Source organism: Bos taurus, chromosome 11, assembly GCF_002263795.3.
Source record: "Bos taurus isolate L1 Dominette 01449 registration number 42190680 breed Hereford chromosome 11, ARS-UCD2.0, whole genome shotgun sequence".
Lineage (NCBI taxonomy): Eukaryota > Metazoa > Chordata > Mammalia > Artiodactyla > Bovidae > Bos > Bos taurus.
The window spans coordinates 105122688-105141259 of NC_037338.1; the positions used below are offsets into that span (position 1 = coordinate 105122688).

The 18572-nt window shown below is 62.1% G+C and overlaps 1 protein-coding gene across 7 annotated transcripts; it reads right to left on the bottom strand.

Annotated features, from left to right (window-relative positions):
* Positions 1–1835: 1835 nt before the first annotated feature.
* On the bottom strand, positions 1836–17352 carry LOC104973519 (uncharacterized protein SPEM3-like). 7 transcript variants are annotated; one of them, XM_059891915.1, is made up of 3 exons: positions 15521–17352; positions 11597–14577; positions 1836–9730 (listed from the first exon to the last, which is right to left on the bottom strand). In XM_059891915.1, exon 3 carries the CDS (start codon positions 7264–7266, stop codon positions 6166–6168), a length of 1101 nt encoding a protein of 366 aa, XP_059747898.1. In that variant the 5' UTR covers positions 7267–9730; positions 11597–14577; positions 15521–17352; the 3' UTR covers positions 1836–6165. The 7 variants fall into 7 exon arrangements, with proteins under 7 accessions (XP_059747898.1, XP_059747897.1, XP_059747894.1 ...); XM_059891914.1 differs by having other exon boundaries at positions 11597–13345; positions 14072–17352; XM_059891911.1 differs by having other exon boundaries at positions 11597–12768; positions 13171–17351.
* Positions 17353–18572: the final 1220 nt, after the last annotated feature.

Consider the following 18572-nt stretch of genomic DNA (forward strand, 5'->3'; position numbering starts at 1 on the left):
CCGGAGTTGGGCCTGACCCCAGTTACAGAGCCTCATGGGTAGGTTTTCATCCGGTAGCTCAGCTTTTGTATTTTGATTAGAAAGGCCCCAAAGCCAGCTGACAGAGGAGCAGCCTGGGTACCTTGGGTGAGGGCTGGGCCACAGCGGAGGCCAGTGTCGTCTCATAGCCTGTGCTCGCCAGGCGGCTGGTGGCCTGGCGTTTGTGGACACATGGGGGATGGCGGGTGCTCAGCTTGGCACCCCCAGGCCCCACTGTGTGTTACCCCTTGTGGGCTGAGCTCCAGGTTTCCAGTAGATCACCCCCACCCCTCCCCGGCAAGTTCTAGGTCAGCAGGACCCAGGCTGGAGGTCTCAGGACCAGAGACTTTCCCAATAGAGAGGCGAGGTTTCCTGATATGTCTGGGGCTGGATGGGGCTGGGTGTGAGAGGGGAGCTTGGAGTATCCTTATGGAACCCGTAGTGGGGTCTTCAGAGCCTCTATCAGAGTCTCAGCGTGGGGCCAGGGGCCAGGAGACCGGTGCCCTGCTGCTGGTATAGCCCGGGATCTCAGTCTGGGGCCTTATTTTCCCCCCACCGCACCCCTGGGAATACAAATGTGGGCCCTGGAGTCACACACATCAGCTCCCCCTCACCCCCGCCCCCCGAGCAGAATGTCCTGGGGGGCATGGAAGGTGGGGCCCTCCTGGGCTGCAGGTGGCCGTGCAGGGTGTAGAAGTCCAGGATATCGGGTTCTGGAGGAGCCTGAGGTCTTAGAGGGCCTTGGGTAGGACAGGTTGAAGGAAAAGGTCTAGGAATTTGCCAGTGAGCACAGACTCGGTGACCTTTGGGTACAAGAAATAAGTGACACTTTGATTAAAAGAAAAAGAAATTGATTAAAAAAAAAGCCAAGACAAAACTGAAAATGAGTTCAGAGCAGATAGAGTGTTGATGGAGGGTCTGTTCTGAGCGGCTCCTCTCCAGGGCCAGCTGTGTCCACTGCAGCCAGTGGTGGACGCTGCCTGGGGCGTGTGCTGAGGATTCAGAGGCCTGAAGCGTTGGTTCTGCCGCGGCTTTAGGAGCCTGGAGCCCGTGCAGTCATCAGCCAGGTAGAGCCGCCTCTGTGTAGCTGCATCAGTGGGTCAGTGGAGCGTGTGAGTGGGGCTGGCTGGCTGCAGCTGCTCTCCCTCCGACTTTGGTGGCTTCTTTCCGTTGGACCCACCAGGACCTCTTAGGGCTCCAGAAATCCCACCGGTTCCTGGACACCCTCTGCTACTCCTCTAGTCACGCCCGCCAAACCCCTGGCCCTTCCGTTTGAAGAGTTACAACCGCTGGTAAAGCTGGGTTGCAGTTCTCTGGGTCAACAGTAGGTGGCGCTCTCTAATTATTCCAGGTGGTTGAACAGTCGCTGAGCTGTGTAGACTCTGCGACTCCACGCATCACAGCACGCCAGGCTTCGCTGCCCTTCCCTTTCTCCCGGAGCTTGCTCAAACTCATGTCCACTGAATCGGTGATGCCATCCAACCATCTCATCCTCTGCCACCCCCTTCTCCTCCTGCCTTCAATCTTTCCCAGCATCAGGGTCTTTCCCAATGAGTCGGCTCTTTGCATCAGGTGGCCAAAGTATTGGAGCTTCAGCTTCAGCATCAGTCCTTCCAATGAATATTCAGGACTGATTTCCTTTAGGATTGACTGGTTTCATCTCTGCAGTCCAAGGGACTCCCTCGAGTCGTCTCCAACACCACAGTTCAAAAGCATCAATTCTTCGGCTCTCAGCTTTCTTTACAGTCCAACTCTCACATCCATGCATGACTACTGGAAAAACCACAGCTTTGGCTATGTGGATCTTTGTGGGCAAAATGATGTCTCTGCTTTTTAATATGCTGTCTAGGTTTGTCATAGCTTTCTTTCCAAGGAGCAAGCATCTTTTAATTTCATGGCTGCAGTCACCGTCTGCAGCGATTTTGGAAAGTTCCTCGATTCTGCAACTTGAGCATTTATCAAACCAAAATGACTTACTGATTGATCAAGTTCAGTAAAGCCTTTCTTTGTGCACAGAACTTTGTGGATTGTAACTTTGAATTAAGTCAGAATCAAGGAAAGATGCATTTCATGAAAGGCCTGGGTGCTTCATTTACCTGGAATGAAGGGGAAACATCACCGGTGCCTCCAGCTGGCTTGATGGCAGAGATGGGGCCGGGCCATCATCTTCCCCATCTACCACCAGAGGGCAGCATTGCCCCACCGAGCGCCCTCCACCGCCAAGCCTGTTGGCCGGGGCTGATTGGCTAAGCCCTGCAGTCTCCCTGGCAACCGTCTCCAGCCCTCCCTCTTTCGGCGCCCATCCGGCAGAGCGCTGCTCTGTGATGGACAGGGGCCGCCCCTCTGCTCTCTGTCCCTGTGCCTGGGCCAGGGGAGCTGCCCGAATGGACTGTGCTGGACGCAGCCGGGGCCCAGTAACAGCATCTCTGATTTCCTCTTGGCCGAGGGGCCCTCCTTTCCCCCAAATGCTTGCCTTCCCCACCTCCTGTTCTGGAAAGGGAGAGGGAGATTTCAGAGCCAGGTGCAAAGGCAGCGATCCCCTCACACCCCGTGGAGGGGAGTGGGCTGGGGAGCGGGCATTGGCTGGCGAGGATGGGGGTGCAGAGTGCAGGGACCACGGGCAGAAGATCACGGGTGTTTGGGACCCCAGCTGCTTCCGAACCTTGTCCAGTGGGAGGCCCTCTGTAACCAGACTGTGCAGCGGGAAGTGATGATGAATTTTGACCACCTTGGACCCCAACATGACACCCCAGGCTTGTCCCCGGAGACCTGTAGAAAGGCTCAGGTGGGCACCTTCCCAGTTCAGAGTGAGTCAGCAGGAGAAGGGAGGCCACGGATACGCAGGAGCCATAGAAGGGGTTGAGCACCTGCGCCAGGTTGGGGGTCAGGGCCATCGGCCTCAGCTGGCTCTGAGGAGTCAGGGTGAGGGGTGGGTGGGGAGCCTGTCTGGACGGCACGGTCAGGGCGGACCTCGGTGAGAAGTTGGGGAAGGACAGCCCGGCCTCCTGCTTCCTTGGCCAGCTTGGCCTGGACGACGCTCACCCTGAGCGGGAGGTGGGCACCCAGCCTTCCCTGTGCCTGCACCGCCCGCTGTGCTGCCTGTGAGAATGGCGGAGGGCGAGCTTGCAGACCTCAGATGGGCCTTGCTCTCTGGAGCTCCCCCTCTTCTGCCCGTGGTGCCCCGGGACCCCGGAACAGGGCCAGGCGCCCACTGGGGCCGATCATATGACACGGAGTTGGGTGCAGACTCCAGAGAGGGGAGCTGTGATTCAGTAACCTTCTCACGGCACCTGTATTTCGACAGGGTGGTCATGGGTCATGCTGGATGAGTCTGAGACTCCAGGGCAAAGGCAATGACGGTCAGCCCCGAGTACCCATCCATCTGTTCATTTGTTCAGCAGTCGCTGCCCTGGGCTGGCTTGGAGAGGGCAGCATCTGCCCCATACAGTGTAACACGTGGCTGGAAATTTTCTAGTAGTCACATTAAAAACTGTGAATTTTATGAATTTAATATATTTTATTTAACCCAATGTGTCAACCTATTATCATACCAACATGCAAGCCATCTAAAAATTATTAACAAGCTATCTTACACTCATTTACTACTAAGTCCGAGATTCGGTAGGTATTTTACACTTTCAGCACTTCCCCGCTGGTGTAAGGCAGACTTCAAGCTCTCAAAAGCCAGAAGCGGCCAGGCTGGCATACTGGAGAGTGGAGTCCAGAATACGCTCTGGGGGTGCGTTCAGGGCTGCGTGCAGGCAGCCAGTGTGGGCTGATCTGTGCCAGGAGGGGTCACAGGACTGTGGAAATTCAGAGGGAGGAACAGCCAGTGGGGAGGAGCTTGGAGGACTCCCAGGAGGAGGAGGCATCGGGGCTGGGCATGGGGGGTAAAGAGGAGTTCTTCGTGTACAAAGGAGGGAAAGACAATCTTCTAATTTCGTTCCTGGTTCCCAAGATAGGGTCTGAAGGAATCAAGGACTTCCAATGACTTCCCAGCAGGTTCTCCTGAAGGAACCACCGATTTACATCCTCTTGCTTCAGGACTTCCCTGGTGGTCTGGTGGTTAAGTCCGTGTTCCCAGTGCAGGGCGCAGGGTTCAGTCCCTCATCAGGGACTAAGACCCTGCACCGTGCAACTAAGACCCAAATAAATAAACATTAAACAGAAATCCGCTTCTTTCTGCCCCTGGGCCAGTGCTAATATTTTTCCGTATTCTAGTAACAAACCCTGAGGCCTAGAGGTTCAGCTACTAGGAGGCTTGTGCGCTCAGTCGCGTCCGGCCCTTTCCAACCCCATGGGCTGCAGCCCCCAGGCTCGTCTGTCCATGGAATTCTCCAGGCAAGAACACTGGAGTGGGTAGCCATTTCCTCCAGGGGGTCTTCCCCACCCAAGGATCGAACCCGTGTCTCCTGCATGGACAGGCAGGTTCTTCACTACTGTGTCATCTGGGAAGCCTGGGTGGTAATAGGCCAGACATCAATCTCATCTAGGTCTTAGACAGCGGTGGCCACTGAGACGGTGTTACCTGGCCCTTCCTCTGCTTTATGGAGCCATGGTGCACGTGCCTGTTGCTTCACACAGGGAAGGAGGTGCAGGTGGGTATTCCTGAAACTTGTCTAACCAGGTGCCATCCCTGGGTCCCACTCGGGCAGTCTTCCTTAGGTCTAACTGAAATCTCTCTTGCTGTGTTGGGGTCCCAGGCGAGGCTGCTTTGCAGGACTGCTCTGAGGCCGCCTCTCCCGCGGCTATCCTCAGGGACCAGCCTGGAGAGCTGCCGTATTCGTGAAAACCTTTAGAAGTGAATCTTCCAAATATGTCTGCAAAGAGTCAAAAGATTGAGCCTTCATGGGGGGATCTCTGGAGAGATGACCGGTGTGGGGCAGCTCTGTGGGAACGGAGCCACATTCCCCCTGTAGGGAAAGGGGGTCCACTGGGGTGACGCTCTGTTTCTCCACTTGATGGGGGCAGCAGGAAGGCCCCCGTTTCCTGAAGCCTCCCTCCTGTGTTGTCTGGAATCGAGCTTCTGGGCTTCGTCCTGGGGCTTTTGAGCATCACCCTTTGCCCTTACAGAGGCTCACTGCACGTTTCGGCACTGAAGCGGTCCCTGTCGTTCTCCTCGGGGGTCCTGGGGTGGTTGGGGCGGGGACCACTGTGAAGGGTGCTCCTGGCACGGGAAGTTGAGGGAAGAACCTGTGGGTGGTCAACCCTGGCCTCTTATGTGGCCCCCGAGACGTGGGCCCGGGCCCTCTGCTGAGAGGTGGGCTGCGTGGGAGCCTGGGTTTGCCTGTCCTGTCACCTGAGTGGCTCAGAGGGTAAAGCGTCTGCCAGCAGTGCGGGAGACCCGGGTTCGATCCCAGGGTTGGGAAGATCCCCTGGAGAAGGAAATGGCAACCCACTCCAGTGCTCTTGCCTGGAAAATTCCATGGATGGAGGAAATTGGTAGCCACAGTCCATGGAATCGCAAAGAGTCGGACGTGACTGAGCGACTTCACTGGTTCATTTTCACCCGGGAGATGAGGTTTCAGCAGCGCATCCTTGCCCTCACACCTGCTGTGTCTGGTGGGTTTTTTCCCTTTCTGCCTCCTCAGCTTGGGCTCATTTGGGCACACTGCCTCCCCGGGTGGCACGTGGTGGGTCAGAGTCGCTGTGCAGTAAAGAGCTGAGACTCAGCAGACTCGGGTTGCCCACACCCTGCATGCCCAAAGGCCAGGCCCTGGCTCAGCTCCCAGGAGGGACCTCTGGACACTCGGGACGTCCTGCTGATAAAAGCATCTTTGTCTACCTGCTCCAGGCCACGCCAGGGAGTCTGTGAAATGATGGGGTTTATGGGGGGTGCCTCAGGGTCCCCGGTATCAACCGGACCTCTGTAGGGGCTGGAAGCTAAAGTCACCTACGTGGACAGCCAGGCTTGTCTTCGTGACCCACCTCCAAGGAGAACCGGGGCACCAAAGTTCAGGGGGGCTTCCCTGGTTTTCACCCCTCCCATGATGTCACACGTCCCCTGGTGCCTGGAGTCCCTGGCACCTGCCCCACGCAGACCCTCCCTGGGCTGGTTTTTCTCTGTCCATTTGGGCTAATAACCCTTAACCATGAGCACGGCAGCCTGGCTGAGTTCTGCGAGTCCCTCCAGCGGCTCCTGGGAGCCTAGGGTGGTCTGGAGCCCTGGGGGGCAGGGTCAGCCACCCTGTTGACTGGCCCTGAGGCAGGTGGGGCCCCAGTCCCGTGTGGGTCATGTGGGCAGTCTTGTGTCCAGAGGCCCCTGAAGGACGTCTTCAGACGCTGGGGATCTTCGACCTTTGACTTTGACTTCTCTCTCCTGTCCATGCTCTCAGCTCCACCCACTGGGCATCCACGTGGCATCCTACATTCCCCGGGGAGAACCGAACTCTTTCTGGTGGCGGGGGATCCTCCCTGAGTGGGGCTCCTGCTGACTGGGGTGGGGGCACAGCCTTGGCACCCCCCATCCTGAACCTGAAGGTACCTAGGATGATGGGGGCTGAAGGGAAGACGGGCTCCGTGTGTGTGTGTGTGTGTGTGTGCATGTGCATGTGTGTGGGTTTCTGTGTGTGTGTGTGTGCGTGTACGCATGTGTGCGGGTTTCCATGTGTGTGTGTGCGAGCGTGTGTGCGGGTTTCCGTGTGTGTGTCCACGTGTGCATGTGTGCGGGTTTCTGTGCGTGTGTATGCACGCACGCGTGTGTGTGGGTTTTCGTGTGTGTGCATGCGCACGTTGTGTGGGTTTCCATGTGTGTGCATGCGCACGCGTGTGTGGGTTTCCGTGTGTGTACACGTGCATGCGTGTGCGGGTTTCCGTGTGTGTGTGTGTGCACATGTTTGCGGGTTTCCATGTGTGTTTGCACACGCCATGTGTGCGGGTTTCCATGTGTGTGTGCACGCACACGTGTGTGGGTTTCTGTGTGTGTCTGTGTGCGCGCGTGTGCGGGTTTCCGTGTGTGTGTGTGCACGCACGCATGTGTGCGGGTTTCCACGTTTGTGTGTGTGCGCCCGTGTGCGGGTTTCCGTGTGTGTGTGCACGCACACGTGTGTGCGGGTTTCTGTGTGTGTCTATGTGTGCTTGTGCGGGTTTCCATGTGTGTGCGCGCGTGCACACGTGTGTGTGGGTTTCCGTGTGTGTGTGTGCGTGCATGCACGCGTGCGGGTTCTGCCTTGTCTGGGGTGGGAGCTGAGCAGGGCTGCAGCACCTCTGGGTGCCCCCCCAGCTTAGGGGAAGCTCCGAGCTGCCCATGCTAAGGCTCTGGTGGCGGCCTGAAGATTAGGGAGGCACGACCTTCCCTCCGGGGGCCCCTGTGCGCCAGTCCCCCAGACGCGCCTCAGGCCCCAATGCTGGATCCGTCCAGGCTGCTGCTCCTGTGCTTTTCGGCCTCTGCCTCCATCGGGAACGGACGCTGCTCTCCTGCCAGGCCCCGCCCCCCGCCCGCATGGGCCTGTGCGCCTGTGTTCAGGTGAGCTGGTCCAGGCGCGGCCAGCCCTGATGCCCGACCTGGGAGAGGCTGCTGGGCATGAAGGTCCCCGTGCGCCATGGAGACATGGAGCTGGGAGCGCCCCGGGGTCAGCCTCTGCCCAGAGCCTGGTCTTAGCGCCCTGCTCTTTCCCAGGCCGTGGCCTGCACTTGGCCCCCGCCCAGGCCCAGGCCCTACGTCTGGGGATGGGCACTGCCCCCGGTGCCCTGTGGGTTGGGACCCGGGGCCTGGCTGGAGACTGACGCCTCCCCCCGGCCTGCAGCCTGGCCGCCGCCCCCGCCCTGCCACGTCGCTGCTTCCACCCCAGCGGCAGGAAGCCGTGCGCACACTCTTTCTGTAACGTTTTGGAGGGCTGCTGTTGCAGGAAACATCTGGCCGCCGTCCAAGGAACATAATAAAAGAGAGAGAGGGCGAGAGGGAGTCGGGGAGGAGGCAGGGGCTGGGGAGGTTTGGAAAAACCATCTGATTCCACTTTGCAAAGACAACTGCAGTTATGTCTCTGAGGGTTTCGAAGTCACTTCGGATTCAAACCGTGCCGGGTGACGTCAGTGGGAAAAAATGAAGCTCGCCCTGGTTCTGGGACACACACCACATGAAGTCGGTCCCAGCAAGCTCCCGGCCCACGAGCCAGGACAGCGGATGGCCCACGGGGGTCTTTGCAGAAAGGCAGGAGCCGTGGGGGCAGGGGCCGAGGTCCGCTGCTCTGGGCGTCCTGGGCTGTCTGGCCTCAGCTCCGTGGCCTGACCCGAGGGGACAGGAGGGGAGCAGGAGGAGGGCAGAGTGAGACCGTGGATGGGAGAGAGGTCAAGGTCAGAGGGAGCCCCGCGCAGTGTCCCGCGTCTGAAGACGTCCGGGGGCCTCTGGACACGGGACTGCCCGCATGACATGGCCCTGGGCCCCTTCGGAACAGTTCGGTGTGTCTCAGCCCTGCCCAGAGTGGAGGGCCGCTGGCCCCGGGACAGAGAAACATCCTGGCGTTGCTGGGCCTCCAGCCTCGACATCGGGAGGGTTCCCTGGGCTGTGGGGGTGTCCTGGGCCTCAGGCCCCTTCCCCCCGGGCACGCCCAGGCCCCCACACTTTGCAAAGTCAGCCTTGCAGCTTGGGGCCGACGTCTGGGACCCTCACGGTGTCTGTCCGCCGCTCCCAGCTACTGTGGGCGCTGGAGGGGGAGTGAGGAAGACCCACCCCGTCCCTCCTGCTTGGGGCTGCTCTGGTGAGGGCCCTGCCCCTCCGGATGGGGCTCCAGGGGTCCCAGAACATGGCAGGAACTGATGTGGCCCTGGATCCACAAGAGAGGGTACGAGGCCCCCTTCTCCACAATTCTAGGGGCTCCGTGGACACTCCCCAACCCTGACAGAGCCTGGGCCTCGGGACAAGGTTGCCGCAACCTCAGAGCCCTCGGTCCCTAGAGGTGGGGCCCCCCGGGGAGGAAGGGCCTCCCACCACTTGCAGAGCCCCAGGGGCACACGCCCTGGCCCCCGAGGAGTCCGCCGGGGTCTGCACGGTGGCCTGGCTTGGCTGTCGTCTCCACGTTTGCTCTCCCAAGTGCGTTTTGAAAGAAACCTTGCAGGGAAGCCTGGTGACGGCGAGGCTGGGCGGACGCCGGCTGGAGGAAGGCAGATTCCTATCGACCCGCGTTTGCTGGCAGCCGACGGTGCCAGGCCCGAGGGCAAGGGCCCAGGGCCCGCGGCCAGCCTCCAGGTCGCCCCTGAGCAGCCCCACTCTGAGGGGCCCACTTTGCGGGGAGGAGGTGGGCGTCCTGGGGTGTGGGGGACTTGCACGGGGCGCCGGGGCTGTGCGGGCTGGAGGCCCAGGGGCCACAGTGCCCGGGGGTGGGGCTCTGCCTGGAGGGGGCCCGTGCTGTGACTGGAGTGGGGCAAAGCCTGGCTCGGGACGGGGTGGGGGGCGGGGCGGGGCCGCCTGTCTGGGACGCGGTTCAGCCGTGGTGCAGCAGAGCCTTGACTCATGGGCTGGGGCCTCCTGGCCTCTGGGGGTCTGAAGACATTTTTTCCATGGAAAGTAGCCGCTAGCGTTCTGCTGAGCGGGGAGCTCTCTGCCCCCTCCCGCTGCCGGCCGGGCCTTCGGCAGTGGCTGTCCGCTCGTCGGGCCGAGCCTCCCTGCTGGACTTTCCGTGGCCTGGGCTGGGGTGGGAGCACCGGGCAGGGGTCAGTCGGGCGGTCCCGCTGCCTGGTCAGTCCCCAGAAGGCACTGCCCTGTGCGACCTCGGGTCTGGGAGGGGGGACGAGATAACGAACGTCAGGGTCTGGCTGCAGGGTGACAGACCCGATCCCTTCGTTAGGTCTTTGGGGGAAGCTAGGGGGTGGTAAGGAGGTACAGGAAGTGAACTGTCCTCTTGGTGGGGGGCAGCTGAAGTGGCAGATGCTGGAGTATTTACTGAAGCTCCTGATCTTGGGAGCAGGTACCCCGAAACCTCTCCACGGCACTGGTGCTGAGGCGTCTCTCTGCCTGAGTGGGCACCAGGCCTGGCTCGCCCCTGGGTGACACAGGGCGCCAACTAGTTAATCAGAAACCCTCCTCGGAGCCCCTTGAAGGACTCATTCCCCAATGAGAAACACAGGCACCCTGGGAGCCCAAGAACCATGCACCAACAGAGGGGCCTCGCCATGGGCCAAGGGGTCCGCCAGGATAGTGAAGGCTCAGTGCGCCTGGCCTGAGGTGGACTCGGGATGCAGCTCTGTCCCCAGCTCGGTGGGAGGGGCAGGGCCATCTGGGGCGGCCTGCATGGGGGCCTCCTGGCTGGATGTGAATGCAGCCTGGGGTAGACCCCGATTGCATTATCCCCAAGTGGCCTCAGCAACGTGGGACGGGGGCTTCCACAAGGAGCAGTCTGTGGAAGGCCATTCCTGACCCCACCCTCTCCTCCAGGAAGCCCTCCTGAGCTTCTTGCTCCTTTGGATTCCGGTGGGTTCAGCACATGGACCCTGCAGTCTGACCTTAGGGTCTTTCGCTGTTTTACAAACAGAAGTCTTGTCTCTTGGGAGAGCCAGGGGCAGGGCCCGGCCCAAGGCTTGGCTGGTGCAGGGCTCTCCACAAACACTGGCTGTGTTGACCAAGGGGAGGTGGTGCCAGGCCTGGGGGCCCCAAGAGGGCACCTGCTTTTCAGCTACGTCACCGTGACCTCTAGGGCCCTGAGCAGGCCTCCCGTAGCTCTGAGCCTCAGTCTCTCCTTCTGTGAAATGGGATCTTAGCAGCACTGGCCTCCTCAGGTTACTGGAAGGATCTAAGGGCCTGACAGATGTGAGCACCCAGCCCAAGGTCTGGCACCTGGAGAGGTCGGGGGCCCCCAGGGTGGACCAGGCTGAGGGGACCCTGGACTCAGAACTCCCAGACCATGCGCCTTCCTCTCCAGCTGAGTGCCTCCTCCTTAAGCCTCCTCTAGGAGGCCCTCCAGGGCTGCCCAACCCCAGCCCGTCATCTAAGCTCTGAGAGCTCCAGGCAGCTCACTCTGGTAAGGTTTTTTTTTCCACCCCAGCTACGATAGCCGCAGATGTCTCCAGCCATTGCCAAGTGTTCCTTGGGGGGGACAAAATGCCCCCGTTTGAGAACCCCTGGCTTAGAGAAAGAAGCCCCATCCTGAGTCAAGTGGGGTTGGGACCAGCTCAGGTGTGGCCTCCTCCAGGAAGCTTGCCCTGGTTCTCTGCAATTCTCTGTCATCAAGCATTTCTGCTCATCTCTGGTGGGGGAGTCAAGAGGATTCTGTGAGGCCTGCCTGAGTGCCCTGCATGTGGGCCTGCCCCTGGGCCGCTGCTGTGACGCGCCCTTCCCTCCCGACTCTGCGGTCCTCACCGGTGGAGGCCTGGCCCTTGCGGTCCTGGCCTGGGGCACTGGGGCCAGGTGGGCTCCTGCTGCAGGAGCTTTGACACCGGCTCCTGGGGGCCTGGTCCCGTGAGGCCTGCTGGGCACCAAAGGGGACCCTGAGGCCCAGAGGAGGGCAGGCGTCAGCCGCGGCTCCATCTGCCGGTCTGCGGCCTGGGTAGGGCATTGCGTCTCGCTGCCTGCGTGGACAGGTGCGTGCATGTGGGGGGAAGAACCTTGCAGAGCGCAGTGAGGGATGGCGCCCCTCGCAGGGCTCACCCTCCAGAAGGTCCTGGGGTCTGACTGTAGACACGCTGCACAGCCGTCCTGGGCGTCCTGTGGCCAGCTGCCTGCCTCCTCGCGGGCCCCCTGCACTCTGCCTGCTGGCTGTTTGGGGTGTTTCTGGTGAGGACCCTGCTGGCCTATACCACAAGCACCCCGGGCCTCCTGGACGTCTCTTGGAAGTGTAGGGGCTGCAGCCAGAGCTTCCCCTCACATCCTGACGTTGACAGGACTCAGACAGCGTCTCGGTCACCTGAGGGTCAAGTGCCAGTATTCAGAGTCCTGCTGGGGAGTTGCGGGCGGCCGGCTTCCCAGAGCGTGTGGCCACGGCCGGGGTCATGCAGCCACTCCACGGCATCCTCCCGGTCTCCGGGCCCCCGAGGGGTCACACACTCACTCCACAGGGTCTTCCTGGTCCCCGGGCCCCCGAGGGGTCACACACTCACTCCACGGGGTCTTCCTGGCCCCCGGGCCCCCGAGGGGTCACACACTCACTCCACGGGGTCTTCCTGGTCCCTGGGCCCCCGAGGGGTCACACACTCACTCCACGGGGTCTTCCTGGTCACTGGGCCCCCGAGGGGTCACACACTCACTCCACGGGGTCTTCCTGGTCCCTGGGCCCCCGAGGGGTCACACACTCACTCCACGGGGTCTTCCTGGTCACTGGGCCCTCGAGTGGCCCCTCGACTCAGCCAGGTCCCAGCCCTGGTCCTTTTCCTCAAGGGCCCTTGGGACACCATCCTGAGGCTCCTTTCCTCAGGCACCTGGCTCTTCTCCTCGACAGGAGCCCGTGTCTGATATGCAGGACGGGTTCTGTTTGTGTCTGAGTTGAGCCGGGACCCAGGTCTCCCTGTCTGCCTTCTGTCCTGAGCTAAATGGGCTCTGGGGGCCTGTGCAGGCTATTTATGTGTGTTCAGAGAGAGGGACATACGTTTCACCTCTGGCCACCTGACCTCAGGCATGTCCCTGGGTTTCCCGGCCTCAGTGTCCTCGTCCGTCAAATGGGGATAAAAGAGGAGCCCCCTCCTCTGGCATAGAGGTTTTGGCTTAGGACGTGGCTATGAGCCAGGGTGACAGGGGCTGACCCAGCAGCGGTGTCCTCGGAGCCGGGCTGAGCGCCGCGTCCATCCGCTGGGCGTCCACCTCTGGAGGGCTCTGCTGGGCTGGGCCTGCTGGTGGAGAGGGGTGGAGGCGGGATGGAGGCTGTGGTCAGTGGCTACGGCCGGTGGGGAGCTGAGGAAGAGATGAGCCTGCACTCATATGCCAGGGTACCCCGGGCTTGGCTGGAGGAGAGTCAGCATCTGGCTTTGAGGGAGGGGGCGGGTGGGGGGGGTGACCCTCTGAAAAGGGGCAGTGCTGGGCGGAGAGGAGAGTCCTCAGTCCCAAAGTAAGTGTTGGTCGCTCAGTCGTGTCCAACTCTGTGAGCCCATGGACTGTAGCCCGCCGGGCTCCTCTGTCTGTGGGATTCTCCAGGCAACAATACTGGAGTGGGTTGCCTTTCCCTCCTCCAGGGGATCTTCCCGACCCAGGGATCGAACTCAGGTCTCCCACATTGCAGGCAGACTCTTTACCATCTGAGCCGCCAGGGAAGCCGGGCACGTGCTTCAGGAGCACACAGCTGCTGTGTTTCCCGCGTCTCCTGCCTCTGTTATCGCCGCTGAGCTCCTGTGACTTCTCCTCGGGGAGGCAAACAGGCAGCTGCAAGCCACCCCCGCCCCCAGACGCAGCTCTCTGCCTGAAGCCCGTCTGGAGGGCGAGACCATCAATTTTGCAGGAGCAAGGGAGGAAGAGAAACCTTTACAACAACTCGGCAATAAAAACCCCAGCCAAGCAAAGGCCGGCTGGGCTGCAGGTTGGAGGCTGAGACCGGCGGCCTGCTGTCCCGCCGTCTGGTGCCCGCCCACGGGTGTGTGGCCCTGGCACCACCCCAGGCTCCAGAAGGTCCCCTGTTCACGCAGGTCACTGGCCTGGAGACCGTCCCAAACTTCCCTGTAACAGCAGCTTCCATTGCCTGTTACTCAGCAGTCCTCTTCATTTAAATTAAAAAGGTTTTCAGAGGAGGGCCAAAGGTTCACGCTCTAAGCCTGTTCTGCGCCCGACCTCCACTTCCACAGGCGAGAGAGAGAGGCGGTCTCTGCCCTGGGCCGTCCAGGCTCCCTCGGGGAGCAGGCCCTGGGGGCCGCCGCTGTCCCACCCGTCCGTCTCCACGCCCATGGCCACCTCCACGCGAGGCTGGCTCCCGACCCAGCAGTAGCAGGGTGCGGGTCACCCCCTCCTGCCGAAGGTCCGTCTGTCCTCTGTCTTCACCCAGATCTGACCTTCTCTCCCCTCCACCGAAGACGCACGAGGTAAAGCTCAGTGTCCAAACGCGAAGGCGGCTCTCAAGCCGAGGGTCAGGCTGGACCTCGCCTCCCCGGCCCCCTGACCCCCCCGGAGTCCCTCCCGCCGCAGGCTCCCCTCCCAGCTCCTTACCCGGTTCTCTCGTCCTTCTCCTTCAGCGCAAGCCCAAGGCCCTGGAGACACCTGCCTGGGCTGGGGGCATCCTCTGTGCCTCTGTTTCTGGTGCCCTCAGCGGCTCAGAGCTGCCTTCCACTTCCACCCTCGGGCCGTGGCCTCTTTGAGGCTCCCAGGGGGCCTCTCCTGGTCAGCATCCCCGGGTCTGACCAGTGCAGGTGTCCAGGCGACACAGCTCAGATGCGCCCCTTTCGTGAAGGTGGAGGTGAGGGTCGGGGTGGGTGGAGCTGCCCCGGGCCTGTGAACCGGTAGCGCAGGCGGGGAGCCTGGATCAAATGAAGCCCCGTTTCCCTCGGTCTTGGCCCAGCCAGTCGGGGGCCTGGGCGGCCAGTTGGTTCTAGGCTAGCCACCTTGGCCCTGGCGATCCCACTGGAGATGGAGCTCCTGTTTTGTGTTGGAAACTCGAGTCCTTGTTCGGGGGACCCAGAGTGAGGCTGAGGTTGGATCGTGAGGCTCTGTGGTCCCTGGGGAGGGGGTTCACAGCAGGTGAGTGTGGGGCCTGAGACGCTGGGGGCAGGGAGGTTCGCAGCTCTGCCTCGAACTGCTGGAAATGGGCCTCCCCCTGCGGCCAGCCTGTGCGGAGGGCATCCGTGTCCGGTGACCCGGCGGGCCATCCTGGGGCTTGTAGGCAGGCAGGCGATGAGCCAGACCCTCGGGGTAGAGCTGCGGCCTGAGCCGGAGTCCCGGCTCTGCCCCACTCACCGACTGACCTCTGCATGCCCAGCGCTGACCGTGTCCCCGGCTTTGGTGTCACCGGGCCCGGCCTTGGCTCATGTGCTCGTCTACAGGTGGTCCCCGAGACCCACTTCCCGCAGGAGCCTGGATGGCCGGGGGCACAGACCCTCTCTCTGATGCGGCTGAGGTCACCCGGGCTCTGCAGGATGGCTGAGCTGGGCCCAGGAAGCGGAGGCGGCCCCGGGTGGCCTGCAGGCCTTGGTCTCCCCCTCTCGTCCTCGTAGACGGGCCCTTCCGGTCCCCGCCCCCACCCGCATGCAGAGTCCTGACGGAGCCAGGCGTGACCTGTGCGGGTGGGGAGCAGTGGGGTGCAGGGCATTCCTAGACATCACGACAACTAGACCCCCTGGGCACAGGGCCCTTCAGGGACACGCCCAAGCAGCTCTCTCGGGATCGGCCAGCATGGTGGCTCAGCCACCCCGGAGACCCCCTGCCCGAGGTGCCCCCATCTCTGCACGAAGCAGCCCTGCCCACAGCGGAGGCCACTCTCACTGGCAAGTGGCCTTCAGGAAGGAGGTGACCCGAGGAAGCTTGAGCCTCTGCGGGCCCCATCTTCAGTAAACGCCGTGTGCTGGGTGGAGGGTCTGGGGAGGGCTGTGTAGTGTCCCCGATAGGCCTCTGCAGCAGAGAAGCTGTGTTGACGGAAGGTGTTTGAATTCCTGAATCTCTTACCTGCCTGAAAGCAGAGACTGCCCCGAGATCTCTGAAGAATCCGGTTCTCGTAGATGCCCTCCTCGGAGTCACCAGGGAAGACCGTCTCCACGGGGGCTCGAGGCTGCGCCCCGCCCCTCAGCAGACACGTGTGAAGCGCTCACAGCCCCGCCTCCTCCCCAGGGCCTGGGAGGCCTTCCTCCCGCCAGTGCCCTTCCCCCTCCTCTCCCTCATTATGCCCCCCAAGGCAGCACCCCATATTCTAATTCCTCCTCTGAGTCACATTTTTCTGTGAAGTCCCAGGCATATGTGCACAGGAATAAAAGTCTGCATTTTCTCTCCGTAATCTTTCCCTTGCCAGTTTAGTTTGCAGGCCTCCAAAACTGAACCTCAGAGGGTGGGGAAGAGTCACCTCCCTAACGGGAGATGTCTCTAGGGCCTCTGGCGTGTCGTGGGGAGCCGGGATGAAGGGGGGAGGTGGGCCCGCTCCCCCAGCCTGGCGTCTACCAACCCTCTTCCTGCTGAGCACCATGTGGTCAGGGTCCCTGGCTCTGCCTGGCCAGCCTGGTGAACTCCTACTCACCCGTCCATGCCCTTCACAGGCATGCCCTCTTTCCCGAGTGTCTGTTTTTGCCGCCCTCCGTGAAGCAGTTTCCGTAGCAGGTGGAACGAGGCACTTAATGTTCGGAACCACGCGCGGGTGGGAAGGCGAGGCTTCGCGGCCCCCAGGGCTGACCCTTGTGCTGTTCTCCCCAGGCTGGCCCCTCCCAGACACCCTCTGACCCGGCTGGAGGGGCCACCCCTGCCCCCAGCTCGGCCGTTCGCTCTGAGGTCTGGGCCAACTCCGCGGCCTCTCTGGGCCTCGGTCTCTTCCCTGCACCATGAGAGGTCTTCACCAGGAGACTTGGGCCCCTTTTGGCTCAGAAAGTCCGTGCGCGGTAGAAACCCGTCCACACGGACACGGCGTTGCTGTTTAGCAACCGCAGAAACAAACTCTCCATGAGTCGTATCTTGGCCCACAAGAGAGGCCGCTGGAAGCCAGCAGGCTGGCCTCTCCCGCCCTGCGCGTCCAGCAGCTGGGAGCCGGCGCTGGGAAGCGGGTCAGGCTTGTTTCTTGTCAGGATGTCTCGGGCAGCGGAGCAGCCTCCGCGTTGCCAAAACAATGTTTCCAACATCTTGGAAAATGTGCGGCCACTTCTTTTCCACGGGACTCACGCCGAGGCCTCCTCCCAGCTCCTCGGGGGAGGGTGGGGGCTGAGTGAGGGTGGAGGGGGACGGCCGGCTACAGAAGAGTGGTGGGGAGAGAGAGGGAGAAAGAGAGGGAGAGAGAGAGAGAGAGAGAGAGAGAGGGAGAGAGAGAGGAGGAGAGAGAGACAGAGAGAGAGAGAGAGGGAGAGAGAGAGGGAGACAGAGAGAGGGAGAGAAAGAGGGGGAGAGAGAGAGAGAGACGGAGAGAGAGAGACAGAGAGAGAGAGGGAGAGAGAGAGGGAGAGAGAGAGACAGAGAGAGAGGGAGAGAGAGAGAGAGAGGGAAAGAGAGAGGGAGAGAGAGAGGGGGAGAGAGGGAGAGAGGGAGAGAGGGAGAGAGAGAGAGAGGGAGAGAGAGACCGAGAGGGAGAGAGAGACAGAGAGAGGGAGAGAGAGGTAGAGAGAGGGACAGAGAGAGGGAGCTAGACAGAGAGAGAGAGAGGGAGAGAGAGAGGGAGAGAGAGGGAGAGGGAGAGAGACAGACAGAGAGAGAAAGGGAGAGAGGGAGAGGGAGAGAGAGGGGAGGGGAGAGAGAGGTGGGGGAGAGAGAGACAGAGAGAGAGACGGGGCGGGGGAGAGGGAGAGAGAGAGATGGAGAAAGAGGCAGAGAGGGAGGGGGGCTGGGAGACCGGCAGCTCGGTCCTCGGTGGTGCCCCTCGCCCTCCCTGTGCCCCTGGACCCCTCTCTCCCAGCGCCTCTTCTTCTGCCCCCCACCCCAGCCTCCTGGCGCGCCTGCCGCCTGCCCAAGAGCTCCGGAGCTCTGTCTCTGTTTGCCTTGGTCCCTCAGACCACCTGAGAACTGGGCATAAACCCATTTCACAGATGAGCAGCTGAGGCCGGGGAGGGGCGTGGCTGACTCTGACCTCCCCAGCGTGACAGCTGGGAGCAGGCCCAGCGGCAGAGCTCACGGGTCCTGGTGCAGAATGAGAGCGTGGGGCTCCTCCTTCAAGAAACATTGGGAACCTCAAGAGGGCAAGCGCAGAGCACGCGCCCTGAGCACGGCCCGCCGGGGTCTTGGTCCCCTGCCTGCGCTCTCCCCCTGCGTGGCCGTGGGGAGCAGGGGCCACGGGGTGGTGGCCCCTTCACAGGCCTCCTGCCCCACTGACCCCGATGGGCCCTGTGGCTTTGGACACTAGAGGGCAGAGGAAGCCCACCAAGCGGGGCCTGGCGCCGGCAGCAGGGGCCGCAGGGATGTCTGTGGGGGGCTCCTTCCTCGATGCCGCTCTAGGCTCTGGGTCTGCAGGGATCGTCGGAGGCTCAGTGCCCGGCCTCCAGGCTCTGGGAGCTGGAGGGCCAGCCGACCTCACGCGGGGGCCTCGGGCTGGGCAGCTGTGTGGGGGCCCCAGCCCCGACCCCGGGGACCGTCTGAGGGTCATTCCCTTCCCGCGCAGCCATTCGCGCACCAGGGCCGGGCCCGCGCCACCCTGTCCTAGGTCGGCATGGAGCCCAGTGGGCCCCTGGGGTGTCCCGTCTCTGGGGGACTGGGGGCCTCCAGGGGTCCTCACCTCCACCTGCCAGGTCCCCAGTTGGAGTTGGGGCCCTCAGGCCCGGCCTAGCCCCACAGTCAGCGTTTCCCGGGAGAGGCCTGGCGGCTGAGCGTGGAGCTTCTTGGGCCTTGAGGGTACAGAAGGCATCTGAGGGTGGCCAGGCACCCGCAGGGATCTGGACCCCGAGGACCTGTTGCCTGCCCTCCCGAGGCCCCAGGCTGGGCTGGAGGGCCATCGGGCCTTCCCCACTCGTGGTGCCTTCGGGGGAAGCAAGGAGAGCCCCCGACACCCCCGCTAGCGCCCCCTCTGCACGGCTCACCGCGCCGCGCTGGGTGCCTG